At 32.6% G+C, this 19,277-nt stretch overlaps 1 protein-coding gene across 1 annotated transcript; it reads right to left on the bottom strand.

The window, feature by feature from the left end:
- Positions 1-612: 612 nt before the first annotated feature.
- LOC114286023 (uncharacterized) lies at positions 613-17,482 on the bottom strand. The gene is made up of 4 exons (XM_082892196.1): positions 16,941-17,482; positions 7,338-7,434; positions 2,703-2,762; positions 613-876 (listed from the first exon to the last, which is right to left on the bottom strand). The coding sequence occupies exons 1-4, from the start codon at positions 17,216-17,218 to the stop codon at positions 796-798; spliced, it is 516 nt and encodes a 171-aa protein (XP_082748322.1). The 5' UTR covers positions 17,219-17,482; the 3' UTR covers positions 613-795.
- Between the last annotated feature and the right edge of the window lie 1,795 nt (positions 17,483-19,277).

The following is a 19,277-nucleotide window of genomic DNA, read 5'->3' on the forward strand; positions in this document are numbered from 1 at the left end:
TAGCAGATGAAAATATGAAAATCCAATCTAAGAAACAGATTGCAACTAGCAAGAACAGATTGCAACTAGCAAGAACTGAACGGGGTTAACTCTTGGGGAGTAAGTAATGGAAGGTTATTTCAGTGAAACAAAGAAAGCAAAACAGGATGAGCAAAAAGGGCATTACATCCATCCAACAGAAAGTTAAAATCCAACATGCTCTCACATGGATGAGTACTGGAAACAGTAGGATGAGTGGCTTGGATAACCAAGATTGTCCTAGCTGGTCGATGAGGATGCCATTTATAATTTTAAAATTGTGTTTTTATATGATTAATCTACAACAATACTTTATTAGATGTTTAACTACTAAAATATAATTGAATTCTAGTAGTGCTTGAGATCAATGTAACCTTATCCCCTATCGTACTACATTTTAGAACATGCGGCGTCTCATTTACATTATAGTTCCTCATACCAGAACCGGCATTCCAAGTAACATAGGTCATGCCTGCTTCTTTCTCTTTGGGGGTTGCCTAGGACTACACTTAAGTCAGGAGAGAGAATGCAGCCTTGATAAAATTTTAAAATAAGAAAAAGAAAAAATAAATAAAACAAGCAAACAAGAGGGAATTATAAGTACCGAGGGATCTGCAAATAGTTATCAATGTTACAAGGCAATTCTACGCAGTTTGGTTCAAGCAAAATGTAACATAAAGGCCCAATGCATGAGACTTCCGCCAAAGTAGGGTTTGGGAAGGGCAAAATGTAACATAAAGAACAAATCTAGAATACACTAGAACGCATGGAAGGTCATTATTTGATCTTGTCAATAATATCTGAGATGACTTTGTCCATGTCAAGTGCCTTCATTGGCGTAAATGGCCGCTTCATATCCTGGAAGTAAAGAAGAATAAACAGAGGACATTACAACCAATTCAAAAGCAGAAAAGAGGTATTTGAAAAGAGTCCAGAATCAACAGTTACTGTTATGAAAAAGAAACCTAATATCAATTACAAATGACTCATTTCAAGAACCTGACTATTCAAATTACGGGACAACAAAAAAAATACATTAATGTTGCCACAATCTGATTTTCATTTGTTGTGTTCAATCAGTAGCGAGTTTGTCCGGGTATAGGTTCAGTGTGGCGCCCTTAAATTTCACCTCAAGCAATTTCTTAGCCCCTCAGTGAGATGCCTTAAATTTTGCCTCAAGTGATTTCTTAGCCCAGGGCTGGCATCTGGCTAAAAGCCTGAGCCGCCCCCTTTTTTCGTCTCACCCAAAAAAAAAAAAAAATTTGATTGTTTTAGGTTTGGTAAACTTCAATCTCTTCTAAGATTAGTATTTCTATTCAGTAATTGCTTAATTCTCATGTTCAAGTTGAGCTGACAAATCAAAGGCTAGGAACTACTTATTTTCTTTATTTTTCTTCTTTCACACAAAAGGAAGACTTTTATAAGAATAAACTACTGCCAAAATTATAGTAGCAATTAGCAAATTTAAACAAGCACATATCAAAGCTCAAAACTAAATGCCATGGTCTTGCTGCTCATGTTGTGCAACACAAAGAAATCTTTAATGCATCTTTCAATGATGGTGAGCTTGCATCAGAAGTTTGGACCTCTTTTCTTCAGCTAAGCAGAGTTCATTCCGTAGCTATCCAGTGCTAAAACTTAATTGTGGTAGCTGCCTTAATCATCCAAGAAGTTGCAATTCGAGTGGGACTATCCCTTCAATGGTGTCAAAAGAACTTTTTTTTAGATGGGGCTGCCATGGGAACTTAGCTTAGAAGGAATTAAAGCATTATCTTTCTGGTTTTATTCTTGTTTTAGAGATAAGGTTTTGGGATTATAATTTATATAAATTCATCAGTACTGCGATGAATCAATAATCTCAAACCAAAAAGATTTTCTGGTTTGGACTTTCTCTTCTTCTATTTCTGGATTTACAGCTTATGATCGAACCCAGCAGCACCTTATATACAGTAAAACTTGTGTGAAATAATCTATGGATTGCAAGAGAAAACAACAATGTTTCAAGGTGCTGATGTCAGCAACAGTCATGCCATGTGATGTCAGTGTGAAAGATGCATGCACCCTGGTTCGGCTCGTGCAGAATTTATGGGGACTTTTTTCAGAATTTGTGAAGCCATTTGGTAGGTGTTTTCCATTTTTTGATATGTTTTGATCAATTTTTTCAATCTGGCTATTGGAGGCTTTGAGTGATATTTGGTTCTGCATAACCAAATCTACAAACACCGACTAGGTATTCTAAGGGATTTTGGGAGCAGTTTGATGCAAGCCCATGTATTTTCGATAATTTCTTGGTCAATTTGGTGCCAGTTGGCCTGCTTTTTGCCTGTTCTTTCAGCTCTTCATTTTTGGACTTTTATTGGCTTCTTGATGGGGGACACAAGGGATTTGGATAAAGGTCTAGTGATTTATTTTGACATTGTTTCATATTTATTGCTAATATTTCCATCATGCTCATATTACATGGCATTAAAAAATGACGAAAATTTATCTGTGTATCTACATAGAAACAAGAAAATCTTAAGCACCAAGAAACTATAACATGTAGTAAAGGTTAAAAAAATAAATTTAAATAAATAAATAAAATAAAAAAATTGATGCAAATCAAAGAAGTGACATGCTGCAGAATAATGTTGTGCTCATGAAGTAATAACATATACAGGTCGGATGCTAGTGGAAATTATTACCAAAAGACTGATGAACTTCTCACCACCTTCCTCCCGTATTTCAAAGCATCCCCTTCTTGGCTAAAATAATGATAAAAATAAAAAATAAAAAATAAAAACAAAGAGAAAACAGGAGTGTGAACCATCAATCAGTAACAAATAGATACAACCAGAACACATAGTTCGTGAAGAAATAGAATACTGCATAAAGATGACATGATGCAGTTGTAACATGCTTTCATAGAAAAAACATTTTCATAATTAGCAATAATAAAAAGTTCTAGTGTCCCAAAAGGGCCTCAAAAGAGAATGCTAATCCTAGCTCTGATGAGTTGACCACAAGTAGTCTGGATATCTCTTGTGCCAATATTATGAAACTTACTTTCCCAAGGTGGCTATGACATTATATTGCCCAAACATTTATTTAACATATGCATTCTCAATGTCCTTCATATGATTGACTAGTTGCAATACAGTAGATATCACAAATGAAATTCTTGCAAGGAAAATACAACAGTTATTATTTCTTCCAATACCTGCTTAAATCTCAGTAGTTTCAAATTTTCCAGAGGCATTCACTTTTCTATTTAGACCACTATTTTGTGCCAACACCAATACTATGTGTTATTGGATTTGCAAGGGCATTCTGGTATATTGGCCCCTATTAATCAAGGATATTAAGGGGGTAAGAAGGGATATGAATCTAATTTTAGCATTACTTAAGCTGAGTGGTTCCTTTTAGACTTAAATTGCCCACTCACAATAAGCATCCCAAGTATTTACCGTTGCACCAGCCCATTAATGTCAAATATATGTTTAGCATCCCAAGCTTTTAACTCCTTAAACAAAAGTCAAATATTTGGCAACCATCTATTGCCATCTTCTCAAATTATCATGTTTCTATTATGTGTCCTTTCATTTTGTTGTTATTTGGAACATGGCACTAATATCAAATACTTGGCTACATATGCTGTGAAAAGAAATATCACATATTCTTCCCACAGATTACAACATCATATGATTGATTCAATGATATTATAATATAACAAACCAAAGTTGTTCACAAACTATTTTACAAATTTGTTTGCATTAACTCCATTGGTATTATTTCAATACTGCCAGTCCTAATACCAGACAAGGAAGAGAGTCGTGGGTTAGATAGTTAGACAGCCAACATGTATTGGATCTCTTATGAACATGAATCCTAGGTGAAAAAAGAAAATTACAAAATTAGCCCTACCTGATTGGAACACAATGCATAGTTTGGTGAAAAATACTTGATCTTGGTATTTCTCATAAAAATATCACAATTTTATCATGATATGAAGCTTTCATAAATCTTCCATTATTATAATTTTTTTTTTTTTTGATGTGTTAATTATTTATTAAATAAAATTTTTCAACAGTTTGAATTTCAAACATGAATGCATTTTAATGGATCATTAACGAGGAATTGTCTATCCAAAGTAGTGCAATTTGGATAAAAAATCAATTATTTGGAAGTCAAGAAAATGCCTTCAATTTCTCCAAACCATCATATTTGAGGGTACCCCTGGCACTATTTTGTCACCTTCTTATCAATAAAGGTATGGGAGCTTCTATTTCCACACACCATATTATCTCAGTTCATACACATTTTTAGTTCGGATATTTACTTCCAAATAAAACTATATGATTTGGAAATTAACTTATGACCAAAACCTTATGATTCGGCCATATCTTTGGTTCAAAAGTTGATTTCTGAACCAAAGCCACAAATTCAGCAAATGGAAGCAACAACAGAAGCACAAGGGCGTCAACTTTCAAAATTCTTAGAATAGGGAGCATCTTGAGAGCACCTATATTAAATAATTTTTATACTTTAATATTATTAAATATTTCTATGATTCTGTATTCTATATTTAATTATCAACAAATACTTTTTGTTTTATTTGATTCATATAAGATAATATAATGAAGCCCAATTAATTACAATTATAGTAATGAAGATCAATACAACATATAATTAATATAAAGAAACTCCCAAAAGTGGGAGAGAAAGCCCCAATTAATACAATGGGGAATAAGAACCACACGTAGGTGAGGAGATTCAAACAGCTGACCTAGTAAGGAGTAGGAGTTCTGACAAATCAAGCTAGTCCCATTGGTTATCAATAAATACTTATATAAACTAAATTTTATTATAAAATATGTATCCCTAATCATCTACTCTAAGTAGATAAATTAAAATAATAAAATAAATCAAAAAATACTTATACAAACTAAATTTCATTCTAAAATATTTATTCGTAATTATCTTACACTAAGTCGTTAAAATAAAATAATAAAACAAATGAACGCCAAATGTAGCATTTTGTGTAAAATTTAAAAAACATGTCTAAACTAATATTATATGTAATAAAGTGGGATTCATATAATATTTTATACAATAATTTGTATATGAAGAGATTTGTATGGGTATGCGTGCATTATTTTATTAGTACTTTGAATTGGAGTATGTACTTCTACTGACACAAACATGACTGGTATGATTAAGTGTGTTTTGCTTCTCAAGAATTTGGCCAGAGTCATTATAGTATTGGCTATATAAGAGATTCATTTGAAATACCCAAACTCAACAATTACAATTCGCAAATCTCGATTTATAAATCTGCGAATTCATCACAATTTTGCTCCAAATTGGTTGATTCGCGAATTAGAGCGTGTCAGGTGACTTAGTTCCAAACTATTGGTAAGTTGATTCCAAAACCATGTAGTTTATTTTTTTGAAAATCGACTTCAGAAAGAAAAACAGTGTGTGAACTGAGAGAACATTGTGTGGAAACAGAAGCTCCCGGTATTTGACCATTACTCACTAATGTAGGGTTTGTTAAGCCTAGAAAAAGGTCCTTACATTGGTAATTTTTTATTCTAAAACTTTAGGTCAGGTTTCTAATAGGTTAAAGAAAGATTCAAAGAGATTATGGAAAGGAAAAACCCTGAATTGAAATAATTTTAGAAGTGGCAATTGTTGGATTTGTAGAAAAAGAGGTTGGGATTCTCGGAATATCAACTTTTTTGGGTGAATTTTGGTGTTAATTCAAATGCCAAATGACAAAAACACTTACCAAAAGGAAAAGGAAGCAAAAAATTATTAGGGTTGATGAGGAGCAATACACTAGGTTTTTTAAGGTACCAAACCTACTATCTGGAAATGTCCCAATAATAGTAACTTCCTAATTGTAGACGCCCCATTCTGACTGGATCTATGGCTTGGGTGCTCATCTGGAATGTCGCCCTATGAAAATTGGCAATAACAAGATTATCTTAGGATAAATTACGCTTTGCACCCCTGCATTTTGCACCAAATCTCATTTTGGTCTCTATACATGAAATCATGACAGTCAACCCCCTGTATTTTTGGTCAAATTTTACTTTGGTCCATATACATGAAATCGTGACAATCAACCCATTACACTTCTAGTCGTGCCAATGTCTCCCTTTTATTACTCCAGCGTATAAGTCTTTAACAGAAGTCAGTAATGTAACAAACATATGATTACGAAATGAGGTAAAGGAGAAAAATCACACTCATTTCCTACCTATATACAATTCATCCCAAAATGTACATCAAATTATGACTGTATTCGGTTAAAACAAAACCTAGTTTATGAACGACTAAGGAGATGAACAAGGGTTTTGCAGAAATTGAAATCACGAAACTCTATTTTTCACAGTTACACAATCTTTTGTCTATTCCTCTTCCTTTCTCTTCGATTTCTCTGTTGTCTTTTTATTATTTCAAAAGCTTTGTTTTCTTGCCTTTTCGTCTCAATTTTTAGCATATGAACATATATATATATATATATATATTGTATTATATAACTCACACATGTTTAACACATGGGACAAAATGTGTATTGGTGGGAAATGAGGATGATTTTCCTCTCTTGCCCTCATTTCGTAGAAACATGCTTTATCACATGACTATATTCTATTAAAGATTTAAACAATGGAATAACAGAGGAGGAACATTGACACTTGATCAGAAGTGCATGGGATTAACTGTCACGATTTCATATATAGGAACTAAAGTGGGATTTAGTGCAAAGTGCAATGGTGCAAAGTGTAACTTACCCATTATATTAAATCTCTAGGAAAATGATAAAGATATTGCTTTTTGCTTGAGAGAGTGATTGAGTAACCCCTCAATATCCACATTTGAACCATCGAATGGTTATAAGAGAGGTTCCCTAGTATTAAAATTGATGTCAAAATGGATTTCATGAAACCATCAAAATGGCTTCAATAATACCCCAACTTCTCTGCAGCATAAATATACAAGAAATGGTCATGGTGATATTCTCACAGCAATCATGATGTATCCATAAAACAACATTTTAAACCCAACTTGGAATCTTCATTGGTTGCCAAAAAAATTCTAACATAGGAATATCCCCTAGACAAAAATCATTAGATATTTAATTGTTCTTATGATTTTTTCACCCTTCAATAAACTTTGTATTTAACCATATGATTTCCCCCATGTATATGCACAAATACAAATAGACAGTGATAATATATAAACATGTTAATTTAGCAGTCAATTCTAACAAATAAAAATGTATATATATAAATAAATAAATAAATAAGTGAATCACATCCAATCAAGCATACCTTTTCCGGGTTGACAAGCACATTGACTCCAGAAAGACCACTTTCCAAACCATTCTTCACTTGAATAGCCCGAGTCTTAAATGAATTGCATTGTTTGCTATAGAAAGAAAACATAGTAAATTAGAAAGTTAGAACTAACTCAATAGTCAGTATGGAGACATAAGTATTTATCAAAATAAAAATTAAGGATGCACTGTATAAATAAAAAGATGATCATTTTGAGATATATTTGTTACACGGTCTTAGGTAGAACTCACCCAAAGAGCTAGCTTTTAAAGTAAGGGTGCCCTCATGCTTATATGCTTAATGTTACTTTAGTACTCAGGCGATGTGGGACTTCGCTTCACACCCTCCTTCATGCCAAGCGTGCTCACTTGGCAGCACTTGCGGCGTGTTGGCCAAGGACACACAACCTACACATCCCTGAATACTTTGGCTCTGATACCATGTTACACAGTATTGGACAAAACTCACCCAAAAACGACAAGTTGGCCAGGGACACACGTCCTACCCATCCCTGAGTACTCTGACTTTGATACCATGTTACACGATGTTGGATAGAACTCACCCAAAAAGCTAGCTTTTAAAGTAAGGGTGCCCTCATGCTTATATGCTTATATGCTTAATATTACTTGAATACTCAGGCGATGTGGGACTACACTTCACAATATAGCACAAGCAAATGCAAGCAAAACCAAAATACATGATATAAAATAATTTTTTTTTAAAATAAAAAGAAAAAGAGAAAAAGAGCCAAAAAGGGAACACAAAGTTACAACAGTACCTATAGGTACAGCTCCAGAGTCCAATCAATAACTATAGTCACACAAGGTAATCCTACCTCTGAACTGTCTGTTTTCGAAGCTCACTTAAAGTAACAACACCTTTACCAAAATTGTACTCATGGTCACCACGAACTTTTAATTAACTTTTAAAAAATAGGTAGTACTTAAAAAACCCAAACTTTATTGCCAAAAAACGATACATATACATACTTTGACTCTTAAAGGCAGATGTACCAAATCAAATGTAATGTCAATGTATGAAACACTAAATGAAAAAATCTAAAAGAACTCCTATTGTAAGGGAAAAAATACATAATAAGTCCCACACATAAAACTTCAATAGATGGAGCAAGGAGTCAACCTAAGCACCTAGGTTTCACTTTAATGGAGAATCAGATATATTTTGAGGGCCTTGAATCCTTTTCAAGGTTCAAAAATATCTTGGATTCACGATCTATCACCTCATATAGAAAGCTACATTTTTTGCTTGAAGCAACAACATAGATCAATTTGTTTTATCATCAACAAAACTCTTTATTAAGGGTTAATTACATTTTTCATCCCCAAAGTAAGAGTATTGTATCATTTTGATCCCTCATGTTTAAATTGTGTCAATTTAGTCCTCAATGTATAAAAAGTGTTTCAATTTGGTCCGCAACCTAACTTCATCAGTAGACAGTGTTACAGTTAGGGATAAATGTGTAATTTTGGACACCAAAATAACACATCACATATTTTGAAAACTAAAAGTGTCATTTTTAAGTCATATAACATATTTTGGGAACTAAAAGTTTAATTTTTTAAGCAAGATCTTAAATTTCAATGACCTTAACAGCGTCTACCAACAAAGTTAGGTTGGGGGACCAAATTGAAACACTTTTTATACATTAGAGACCAAATTGATACAATTTAAACATTGGGAACCAAAATGACACAAACAGCATATTTTGGGGACTAAAAATGTGATTAACCCTTTTATTCATTTAAGGAAAATTACTAAAGAAAATGGAGGTCATGCTCTCTTCATCCCTCCAACACAAGATACAGCTTTGTGGAAGCAAAAGGTTATTAAGTCTCTTTTTGAATCATATTAGTATTAAGCTTTTTATGAGCCAAGGACCATACCAAGACTTCCCCTTTAAGGGAAAACCATGCACACCAAATCACCTTACAAGGAGCCAAAATATGGAAAGCTCAAATAATTAATAAGCCAATGAAAAAGTCTTACAAGAAAATAACCATGATCAATGAATGAATCGCCCTTCTATCAATTATTTCACACCATAAAGAAGCATCATGAATGATAGCTAACAACTAGGCCAAATTATTAGCCCCCCTCCCATATGAATTTCTAAAAAAGTTGAAATTCCAAGATATAGGTTGCTCATTGAAAATAGTAACAGAAGTGGTAGAAACATTATAAGAAGAGAATGATCAATTCAAGTCCCAAAATGAATATACTCCCCAAACACCCCCGCCATAAAACAAGTGAATTGTAAAAAGTGAATTGTAAAAAGTGAACAAGCCTGTGAGAAATACACTTCCATTGAGATCTAGAATTTCCCCAATAAAAGGCATGACAATCGCAGCCATTGGTTTGGATCCCATACTCTTAATCACAATTTTTTTAATCAGCATCAACAAATAAAATTTTATTAGTAAAAGAAAAGTCAAGAAGAAAATAAGAATGTAGCTATCTACATACAACTCTCTAATCCTTAGAAATTAAATCCCCCTAATCACTAGTTTTAACTTAAAATTCTTGCATTCCTTTCTACCAAAACAACCCAAAGCACTGCACATACCACATTACTCCAAAGAGTCCTAGGTTCATCATTCAATCCAAGGCCTCTATAATCAACACAAAACATATGCACACAAGGAGAAGCAACAACCAATCCAACTCTGCTAGCCAAAACAGCCTACACTATAATGACAAAGTTATAGGGTAACGATACACTTAATCACAGAATGCTATATAGCATTTCACTCGATAGGAACCTCCAGAAAACACAGCTAACTAGGAAAGGCCCACTTTGAGTAAGGTGAAGGCCATCTCCAGAAAGAAAAGGGCTACCTGCCATGAAATAAAGACAACCTAAACTGAGAGCCAGCGTAGAAAGGGCTACTTGTGAGAAGAATTTTATGTTGGAAAGGGTACCAGCCCCTACAGAGAAAGGTAACTGAAGCAAAAGCCACTCATTAACAAAGAGCAATTCAATTGGTCAAAGAAGCAACTGGAGCATTTTTTGTCAGCAACAAAAAAATAAATTTTATTAAAAAGTGAAATATGAGATGCAAGAGTAGTCACAGGACAAGAAATTCACCAATAAATGGTAAATAAAAAATAGAAAATATATATCTCACTCCCTCCATTTTCTTTTAATCGAAAACAAAGAAATCCCCTTAAAAGGAGATGACATCAATCCCTAAAAAAAAGCTAGATAACAAATTTTATCCCATCATGCCCCTAACTCATCATCCTTGGCCACAAAATTCTAGTATTCCTTTCCAAAGAAATCACCCAAATAACTACACAAATAACACAATTCCAAAAAACTTGGGTCCAACTATTAATACCAAAACCCTTGGTCAATTTCTATGAAGCATGAATACTTCAAAAAGGGAGACGTATCCATATTGGATACCAATACGCCTTGGATACTCGCGGTTACATATCGGATACTTAATTTTGAAGTATCGAATACTCCAAGTCACATATTACTCCAAATACTTTATTTCGTTATTTGACAAAAAGAACATAGTGAGAGTTAAAGTAATAAGATATGTCAAATTGATGTATCCTTATTGTTTCATGCATGTCCTCTATAACTACGTAGAAAGTAAGAATTAATAAGAGAATATAACAATAGTAAAATTATAAATTATAAATAAATATTTAATAAACTACAATATATTATTTTTATTAGTACCAAAGGGAACAGCATAGGAACAAGTTGTGGATTGTTCTATTATTGTAATATAAACATATTAAACTTGATATTAAAATGAAATATACAAGTTACTGCCTTAAATTAATATCTAATTTTTAAGGGTTAGTGCTTTGCATTATAAAATTACAATGTAGTCTCTCAACATTCTTGAGCTTATGTGTAACTCATTACTAATAATTTTTTTAAAATATATTTTTAATAAACGTATCCTAGCCATATCCTACTTTTTTAAGTTTTGTCGTATCACCGTATCCGTATCCGTGCTTCCTAGGTCAATTTGAAGCATATGAAAGCAAAAAATGGAACCATCCAATACAAACCTTCCAACCAAAATCCTTTAAATATGTAAAGAAGGGAATGACAAAAGCACCAAAACTTCATCAAACTTTTCCAAAGTATTTAAAGTTACTTGCAACGCTTCTTATGTAGGCATTGGAGGTGCTCTTAGTCAGGAAGGGTATCCAATTCATTATCTTAGTGAAGTATTCAACCTACAACAAGGACTTCGCGTTGTAATCACACCAAGAGGCACTCAAATATATCAACTCCCAAAAAAAGTTGAATCAATGACATGGCAAGTGGGCTTCATTCTTGCAATAATATTCACTTGGCATCAAGGAAGAGGTTTGTACGGAGAACAAGGTGGTTGATGCACTTAGTTGATTAGAACAGATTCTCAATTCTATGGTTAATCGAGTATCACACATTCTAACATTCATGGCTACCCAGTTTGTGAGTTTCAATTTACTCGAAAGAGATTATTTATCTTCCAAAGATGTTAGCATTATTCAAGGTGATTTGGCAGCCAAATAGTGAACTAATGATCAAAAAATTTCCCTACATGATGGACACCATTTAAGGGAACTCATCTTTGACCTTTGTTTACACACCACTAGAATAAGTGATACAGGGATTGCTTGATGGAGGGGCAGCTGGTCATTTGGGCATGATAAAACGATTGCTAGGAAGCTCATTTTTATTAGCCTAGCTTGAAGATAAACATAGCAAGGATTGTCCCCTGTTGTACATGGCAATTATCAAAAGGGAGGAAGAAGAATATTGACTTTTACATGCATTTACCTATAAGTTATAACTCATAAGCCATGGCAAGACCTTAGAATGGACTGTCTTAGGCCTTCCCCTGCCAAAAACTCTTCAGGGTTTTAATTCCACATATGTTGTTAACAAGTTCTAAAAAATGGCACCCAATTTTCTATGACAAAGACAATAGATGTTTACATTCCAAAATATTTGTTAGTGAAGTTGGGCACTTGCATAGTTTACCTCTAATGATTCTTTCTAATTTAGATGTTAAGTTTTATAAGCTATTTTTGGAGGCTTTGTGAAAATTGATAAATACCAAGCTCAATTTCTCTTCCGTTTTCCATCCATAGACACAAAGATAAACTAAGGTCATTACTAGGAGTTTCGATGATCTCTTGAGATGCTTGGTAGGTCACGATGTCACTACATGGCATCAAATACTTCCTATAGCTGAATTTGTTTATAATAGATCTGTAAATAGAACATAAGCGCATAGTCATTTGAGACTTTTTTGGTCTCACAGCAAAGGAAACCAATTGATTTGGTTCCTCTACCTAACAAGGTAAAACCAAGTGTTGAAACAAAAGCATATGCTAAACACATGGAAGACATCCATGATGAAGTAGATGCATGATAGCAAAAGTTGTTGACTTATGTTCAACGGCGAAGTTCTAAATTTAAGGAAAAGGGGCGGTTCACATTTGACCTCAGTAGATTCCAAAAGGTGTTAATAATGCATATCGCATCCTTGTTCATTCATACACATGAAATGGTTTTGGTAAAACAAATTCCGGTGAGTTTTTTGTTCTACCACAAGTTTACTTAGTTGTACGAGAACAGGTTTTTAAAATAGTAAAATTTATGTTTCAAAACAGTGGCTTATCCATCCGTAAATGTGAGAAATTCATTTGAGTGCTACTACATGTTTTTGGCTCAATTTGCATGTAACAAATTGAATTCATCCTACTTTGGTTTTCCTTGTTCACCTAGATTTTCCCTTGCATATGTAATGTGACCTAGTCTTCATTGTAATAAGTAGACCGGTATTATCATTGAAAGTTCTGAGAGACCTAGAGAGTTTCATAGTCCTACAACGAGATCCTCAATTGCCCCACTAATTTGGCAATCGCCCAATACAAGCAAGGCCTACCAATCGGACATAGACTACGAGACTCGCTTACAATGCACCAGCCCACAACCATGGAGTCATTAATGCAGCAGATAAATGAACACATCCGAGTTGAGGATGATGCCGCCACCGCCGCCGCCACAACCAAGAAGGCAATTCCAATTGCAACGAACAAACGTATGGCTAAAAAGGTTCACTCAATAGGGCAGGAAGATAACCGCCCTAATAACCAAGCTAGAGAACAACATCGCGGTGCTAACTGCAATGACAAAAACAAAGGACGTGGGAGTGACCGGGCTAATGCTCCTGGCAATGAGGAGGAAGATGCCAAGAGAAAGTTAAAGGCGTAGACCGGTATCAGAACGGTCTTCAAAATCCCAATTTATCGCATCCTCAGCGAGATTAGGGGCGAGTCGTATGTCCGATGCCCAACAAAATTGGAGGACACACGGAGGGGCTTCAACTAAGATACCGTTGCACTTTCCACGGAAAAAGGGGTACCAAACAAAGGATTGCGTGCCATTGAAGCAGCACTTGAAAGAACTAGTCACAGCAGGGCACTTAAACTAGTACATAGACGGAGGTATGAGGGCCGCTCCACAAGGGCAAGCTGAGCCAAATGAGCTAGCCGTCCTAGATGCAACGCCTCAACAAGTTATCAACATCATTCACGAAATCATGGAGCCGGCTTGGGTATGCGAGCTCAAAGAGATGATTAAGAAGGCGAAGCACATGAAGAAAGTGCTCTCTGTTCAACCCGCCGTGAAAAAGAGAAAGACCGAGGTAAAAGACATCATGACCTTTTCAAGCAAGGACTTGGAAAAAATTCAAACCCCACACAATGATGCCTTAGTAGTAATGCTTTGTGTCCAGAATTTTGACATCAAGCGAATTTTGATCGACCAGGATAGTTCAATCGAGATCATGTACTACGACGCATTCAAGTAGATGAAATTGAAGGACAAGGACTTGGCTCCCGCGACGTCTCCTTTGGTCGACTTTAACTCACAGCCGGAATGGCCAATCGAGAAGAACATCTTACCTGTCAGAGCAGGGACTAACAAAACAAGTAGAGTTCTAAGTGCTGAAGCTCCCATCGACGTACAATCTGATCTTGGAGAGGGGTTGGTTGCATGCCATGCAAGCAATAACTTCGATTTATCATCAGATCATGCGCTTTCCCACCCCAACTGGACAAATTGAAGAAGTTTAAAAGGATCAAGTGATGTCCAAACAATGCTTTGTTATGGTAAATAGCAACCGGGCCACCAAAGGCTTTGTCTAAATGATAGCGGGGCCAGAAGGCAAAAAGGTCCTGGAGGATGTAAGAAGGACAGCAGAGATAGTGCGCCCACAATCTCTAAGGCTGCATGGCCAGCCTTGAAAAGGAGGAGCATGCAAACATTGGAGGTAAGCGATCTAAAACTCTCTCTCTCCCTCTACAGTGCTTTGCCTTCTCTCTTCTCCCACAAAGCTAACTTGACCATCGGAGGGATTTTCCGACAAACCCACCCGTCAAGTAGCTCACTTTTGTTCTGTTTACAGTACGACGAAGTTCTAACGGAGTGCGATAAGCTTGGAAGCAAGGAGGTACGGAGCGAGATAAATATTTCTCTCTCGTACATTGTCCAAGACAAGCAATGTCAAAGCTGGTACGGAACAAGACAGCTCCAAGAAGATACATACAGAGTTCCAAGTAGTAAATTCCAGTTCAAAAATTAAAGGGAAAAAAAATTATAAATCAATGGGTCTGCCTGTCATTTGGTATATGCAGTGAGTTGCTAAGGTTTCAAACAAAAAGCTCAGGAAAAAGGAAAATATAAACACAAAAAAGTTTGTTTGCTACAAACATTTTATACATTTTTGACATTTTGTATGATGAAAAATGAAAGTAACAAAAAAAAAACTTCTATGGTCAAATATAACACAAACTAATTTGGGCATAAAACATTTTTTACTTTTGAACTTTAAATTTTTCTAGATTAATTGATATTTTATTTAATTTCATTGTCTAATTTTTATTGATTTTTTATTTAATTTCATTATTAATATTTATTAATTTTTAAAATAAATTTATTTAAATTTTATTTTAAAAATAACATAAATTTTTATTAATGTTTAATTTATTTAATTTCAAAAAAATAAATTTATTTAATATTTAAAAAATAAAATAAATTTTTATTTAACCAAAAAAAATTAAAATATTAAAGACAAATTTAATATTGTCATTACTTAGTAAACAATTAAAAATAGTAAAAAAGTTTATTGAACATTTATCCTTCTTCATACTATTTCATTCAAACATAGGGTTCAATATAGTCTTTTCCAAACATATATTCTCATAAGAAAACAAACATGAGATTCACATCATTTCTAACTAAATAATTCAGAAACTATTAATCCCAGAATTAATAGTCCGATAGATTACAATCTCCTTATCTTATCCATCCAAACAAACATGGCCTAATACTAATGCCACCACCTCCATCACCCCCACTTGCCCCACCACCAAAACTGCAGCCCCACCACACCCCATTACTTCAACCACGACCACAACTATTACCACATTAATTCTAAAGTCACAGCCAAAAATTTAAATAAAAATTTGAAAAATATTCTGTAGAAGAAAAAAAAATTTCCAGCCAGACATACCTAACCTTGTCAAATTTGAGTACCAATATTTAAATATGTCAATTTGATGCATCAACCTTTCAAGTCTAACAGCAATATACTAAATGTAGAAAATTAGTGTCTTTTGGCAATAGCCAAGGCACGCTTTACAGCCAAATCCACCAAGCAAGCAAAACCTAAAGTCCTGTGCAGTCAGTAACAAGGGAATAAATAAATAAAGTATATAAATCTGTCATCATTTCCCTGTGTTTGATCATGATTTGGGTAGGATTAGGCTTTTTTTTTTTTTTTCTGATCCGAGAATTAGGCAATGTTTGGAAACAATAATTTTTAGCCAAACTTTCAATATATTCTCTTCAATTTTTACACATCATTTTGTAAAAATTTAAAAAGTCACTAAAAATTCATTCCAAATGAACTCTTAAAATTTAAAAATTTGAGGCAAATGTGATGAGATAAAGTTAAATTTTTTAAACATTTTTCTTTGACAAAATTAGTGAAACATCCACTCTAGGTCACTCAACATTTTCACATAAAAAATCCAATTCAAATAAATTTCAATTTACACAGAGATTTCACAAAAAAATTTCAAAATTTATCAGCCATAATCTCAAAGAAATTTCTAAATTTCCATATAAAAATTGAAATTTTTCTGAGTCGACACAAAACTTCTCTAAGTCGATTTTCTATATGAAAATATTGAGCGACCTAAAATATAAAAATATTGTATGTCATTTACTTTATAAAATCTTAATATTAGAGAACTTTAAAAAAAAAAAATCCCTTTTCCTTTCTCTTTTCATTTCTAAATCCCTATTAAATTTAAAACAAACCTTAGAACCAAGGCTTCCAAACAGAAAAATCCGAAAGTTCAAACAGATATAGCAAAATAGCTTTTCTTTTCAAATAATATATATATATATATATATATATATCCCTGTGCTGAAACCATATTATGTTTAAAAAAATTCACATGAATAACAGTTATGCTTTGACTTTGAGAAGATTTGAAAAATAAAAAATAAAAATTCAGAGGGAGGAAAAGGAAATTAAAAATTACCAATGCTCGATAACGATGGTCTTAGAACTATCATCAGCAACAGCCTTAACCTCTGCGGTTTGTACTTGTACTTTTTGTTCTTTTAGGTCTTCCTTGGCGCTTGTTTTGGCTTTCTTCGTCCTGGGTTTGTATTTGGGTTTGGGGGAGCTCAACGAGTCTGTGGAAGAGTTACCGTTGAGTCGGCGAGTAGAGCTCCGAGTCACCATCAACTCGCGTTTCACAATCACAGGCTTTTTTTCTTCTCCTTCACCTTCATCGCTTCGTTTCTTCGGCGCCATCTCTACTTTCTCTTTTTTTTTTTTTTTTTTTTTGCTCTATTTCTCTGCTCTTGTACCTGTCTCTCTGGCCTTTTTATCTTGTTTCCGTGAAAAGAAGATAATTATTTTGGCCTATTTTTGGCAATTATGAAAAAAATTAATTTAATAATTTATTTAGATTTTTTATTTTGTCTATATTTTTTTTTTCTACAGATTAACTAATAAGTCAATCGAAATTCAAGTTGCCAAATAAGGCTAATAAATAATGGGATTGGACCGTCTTTCGTTGGTCATTCCAATTCCAATTTTAGTTCATTTTGAAGTCTCATTTGAAAATAAATTATTTTAATAATTTTTTAATTTTTTTAAAAAATTATATAAAAAAATAAAAAGAGTTATATAATAATTTATAATATTTTTTGACTTTTAAATTAAGATATATAATTGACAAAGTTATTAGCCTTAATTGAATATTAATAATTACTTTGTCAAATTATATTTGTATTAATAATTTATTTTTTAACTTGTACTTATTATTAAATACAAATTTGATTTAGGAGTTGTTTAAATATACTTTTTAACTTTTTTTAAGAAACGTAAAATATAAATTAAATTTAAAATGATGTGATTCAAATCAAATAATTATGACTTAAACAAAATATTGTGTTAAAATAATATATATTATTATAATAAATAATGCTATATGTACTAATTGATATATTAATGAATAATATTACATAATTTTAAAGGTTTTAAATATTTATAATTTGTATAATAAATAAGATTGTAATTTTTAAATAATAATACTATAACATATATTAATATACTAATTGATATATGTAACACTACTACGTTTTAATACATGCCAAACAAATTAGTCAAGTAAGAATTATTTTTGAAAAAGTGATTAAAAATTAATTTTTTTGATTTATTAACTTTTTTATTAAAAATTAATCGTTTTAATAACTATTAACTCACTTTCTAAAAAAACTTTAATAATGATATTCCCTAAACATAATTTTTTACCAAAGTTAAATATTCGACAAATTCAACCCATTCAATTATTCAAATCATAAATGTGGTCTCCATTGTAACTCACAGAAACCAAGAGCATTTTCTAGATTAGAGAGTAGTCTGAAAGTCTCTTAAAAATATATATATATATAAATTACACTGAGGCTCCTGAAGTTTATATTTATTATAATTTTTCCTTTACGTTTTAGAAATTATATTTCTCTCTTGAAGTTTAAACTTTCATTACAGATTCCCCTCAGTAATTTAATTTTTTTAAATACCAATTTTACCCTCATTGGGTAAATTACATTGATACTCCTCATATTTTAAAAATTACAATCCCTTTCCTAAGATTTAAAGTAGCATTATTAATTGTCATCTCGATTAATATTAGTTGGGAAAAAAATTCATTAAAAAAAAATTAATTGAAAAAAAAATTGTGAGTAAAATTTTTATATTTTTGTTTAAAAATCAACGTAAACTCATTCTTTGAATTTATATTTTTTTCTCAAATTTACAAATTGAGACAACCATTTATAAATTAAAAAAATTATCAAATAAGTTTTTATGACAATTTTTTTAATTTTTGTAAATATAAATTGAAAACTGAAAACGAAATGGTTACCAAATAGGCCTCAGATGGTAAAAATGTCGTAAAATTAATAAATAATTAAATAAGTTACCAACGTAAGAAATGACTTATTAAAAGATTCTTAAGCTATGTATGGTTTGATTTTTAGAAGAAAAAAAATTAAAAATTAATTTAGTTAAAAAATAAAAAATAATTATCATTTTAAAGGGTAGTTTGGCATCCCCTAAATAATCCATCTTTTTATCTTTTTTCCATCACATCACCTCTCTACTTTTCTGCACATCTTTTCGTAAAAAGACAAAAAGTACACTTATTTAGATCATCCCAAACAACACCTAACTTTTGAGTAGGTTATATACATACGTATGGTTGTTTCAATTTAATTTGTAAAAAATTATTTCTAACCACTTAAAAAATAAAAATTATATAAAAATGATAATTTTTTTTTATTTCTTAACCAGATTAATTTTAAAT

Source organism: Camellia sinensis, chromosome 10 (genome assembly GCF_055761805.1).
Source record: "Camellia sinensis isolate YWXY chromosome 10, ASM5576180v1, whole genome shotgun sequence".
Classification (NCBI taxonomy): Eukaryota; Viridiplantae; Streptophyta; class Magnoliopsida; order Ericales; family Theaceae; genus Camellia; species Camellia sinensis.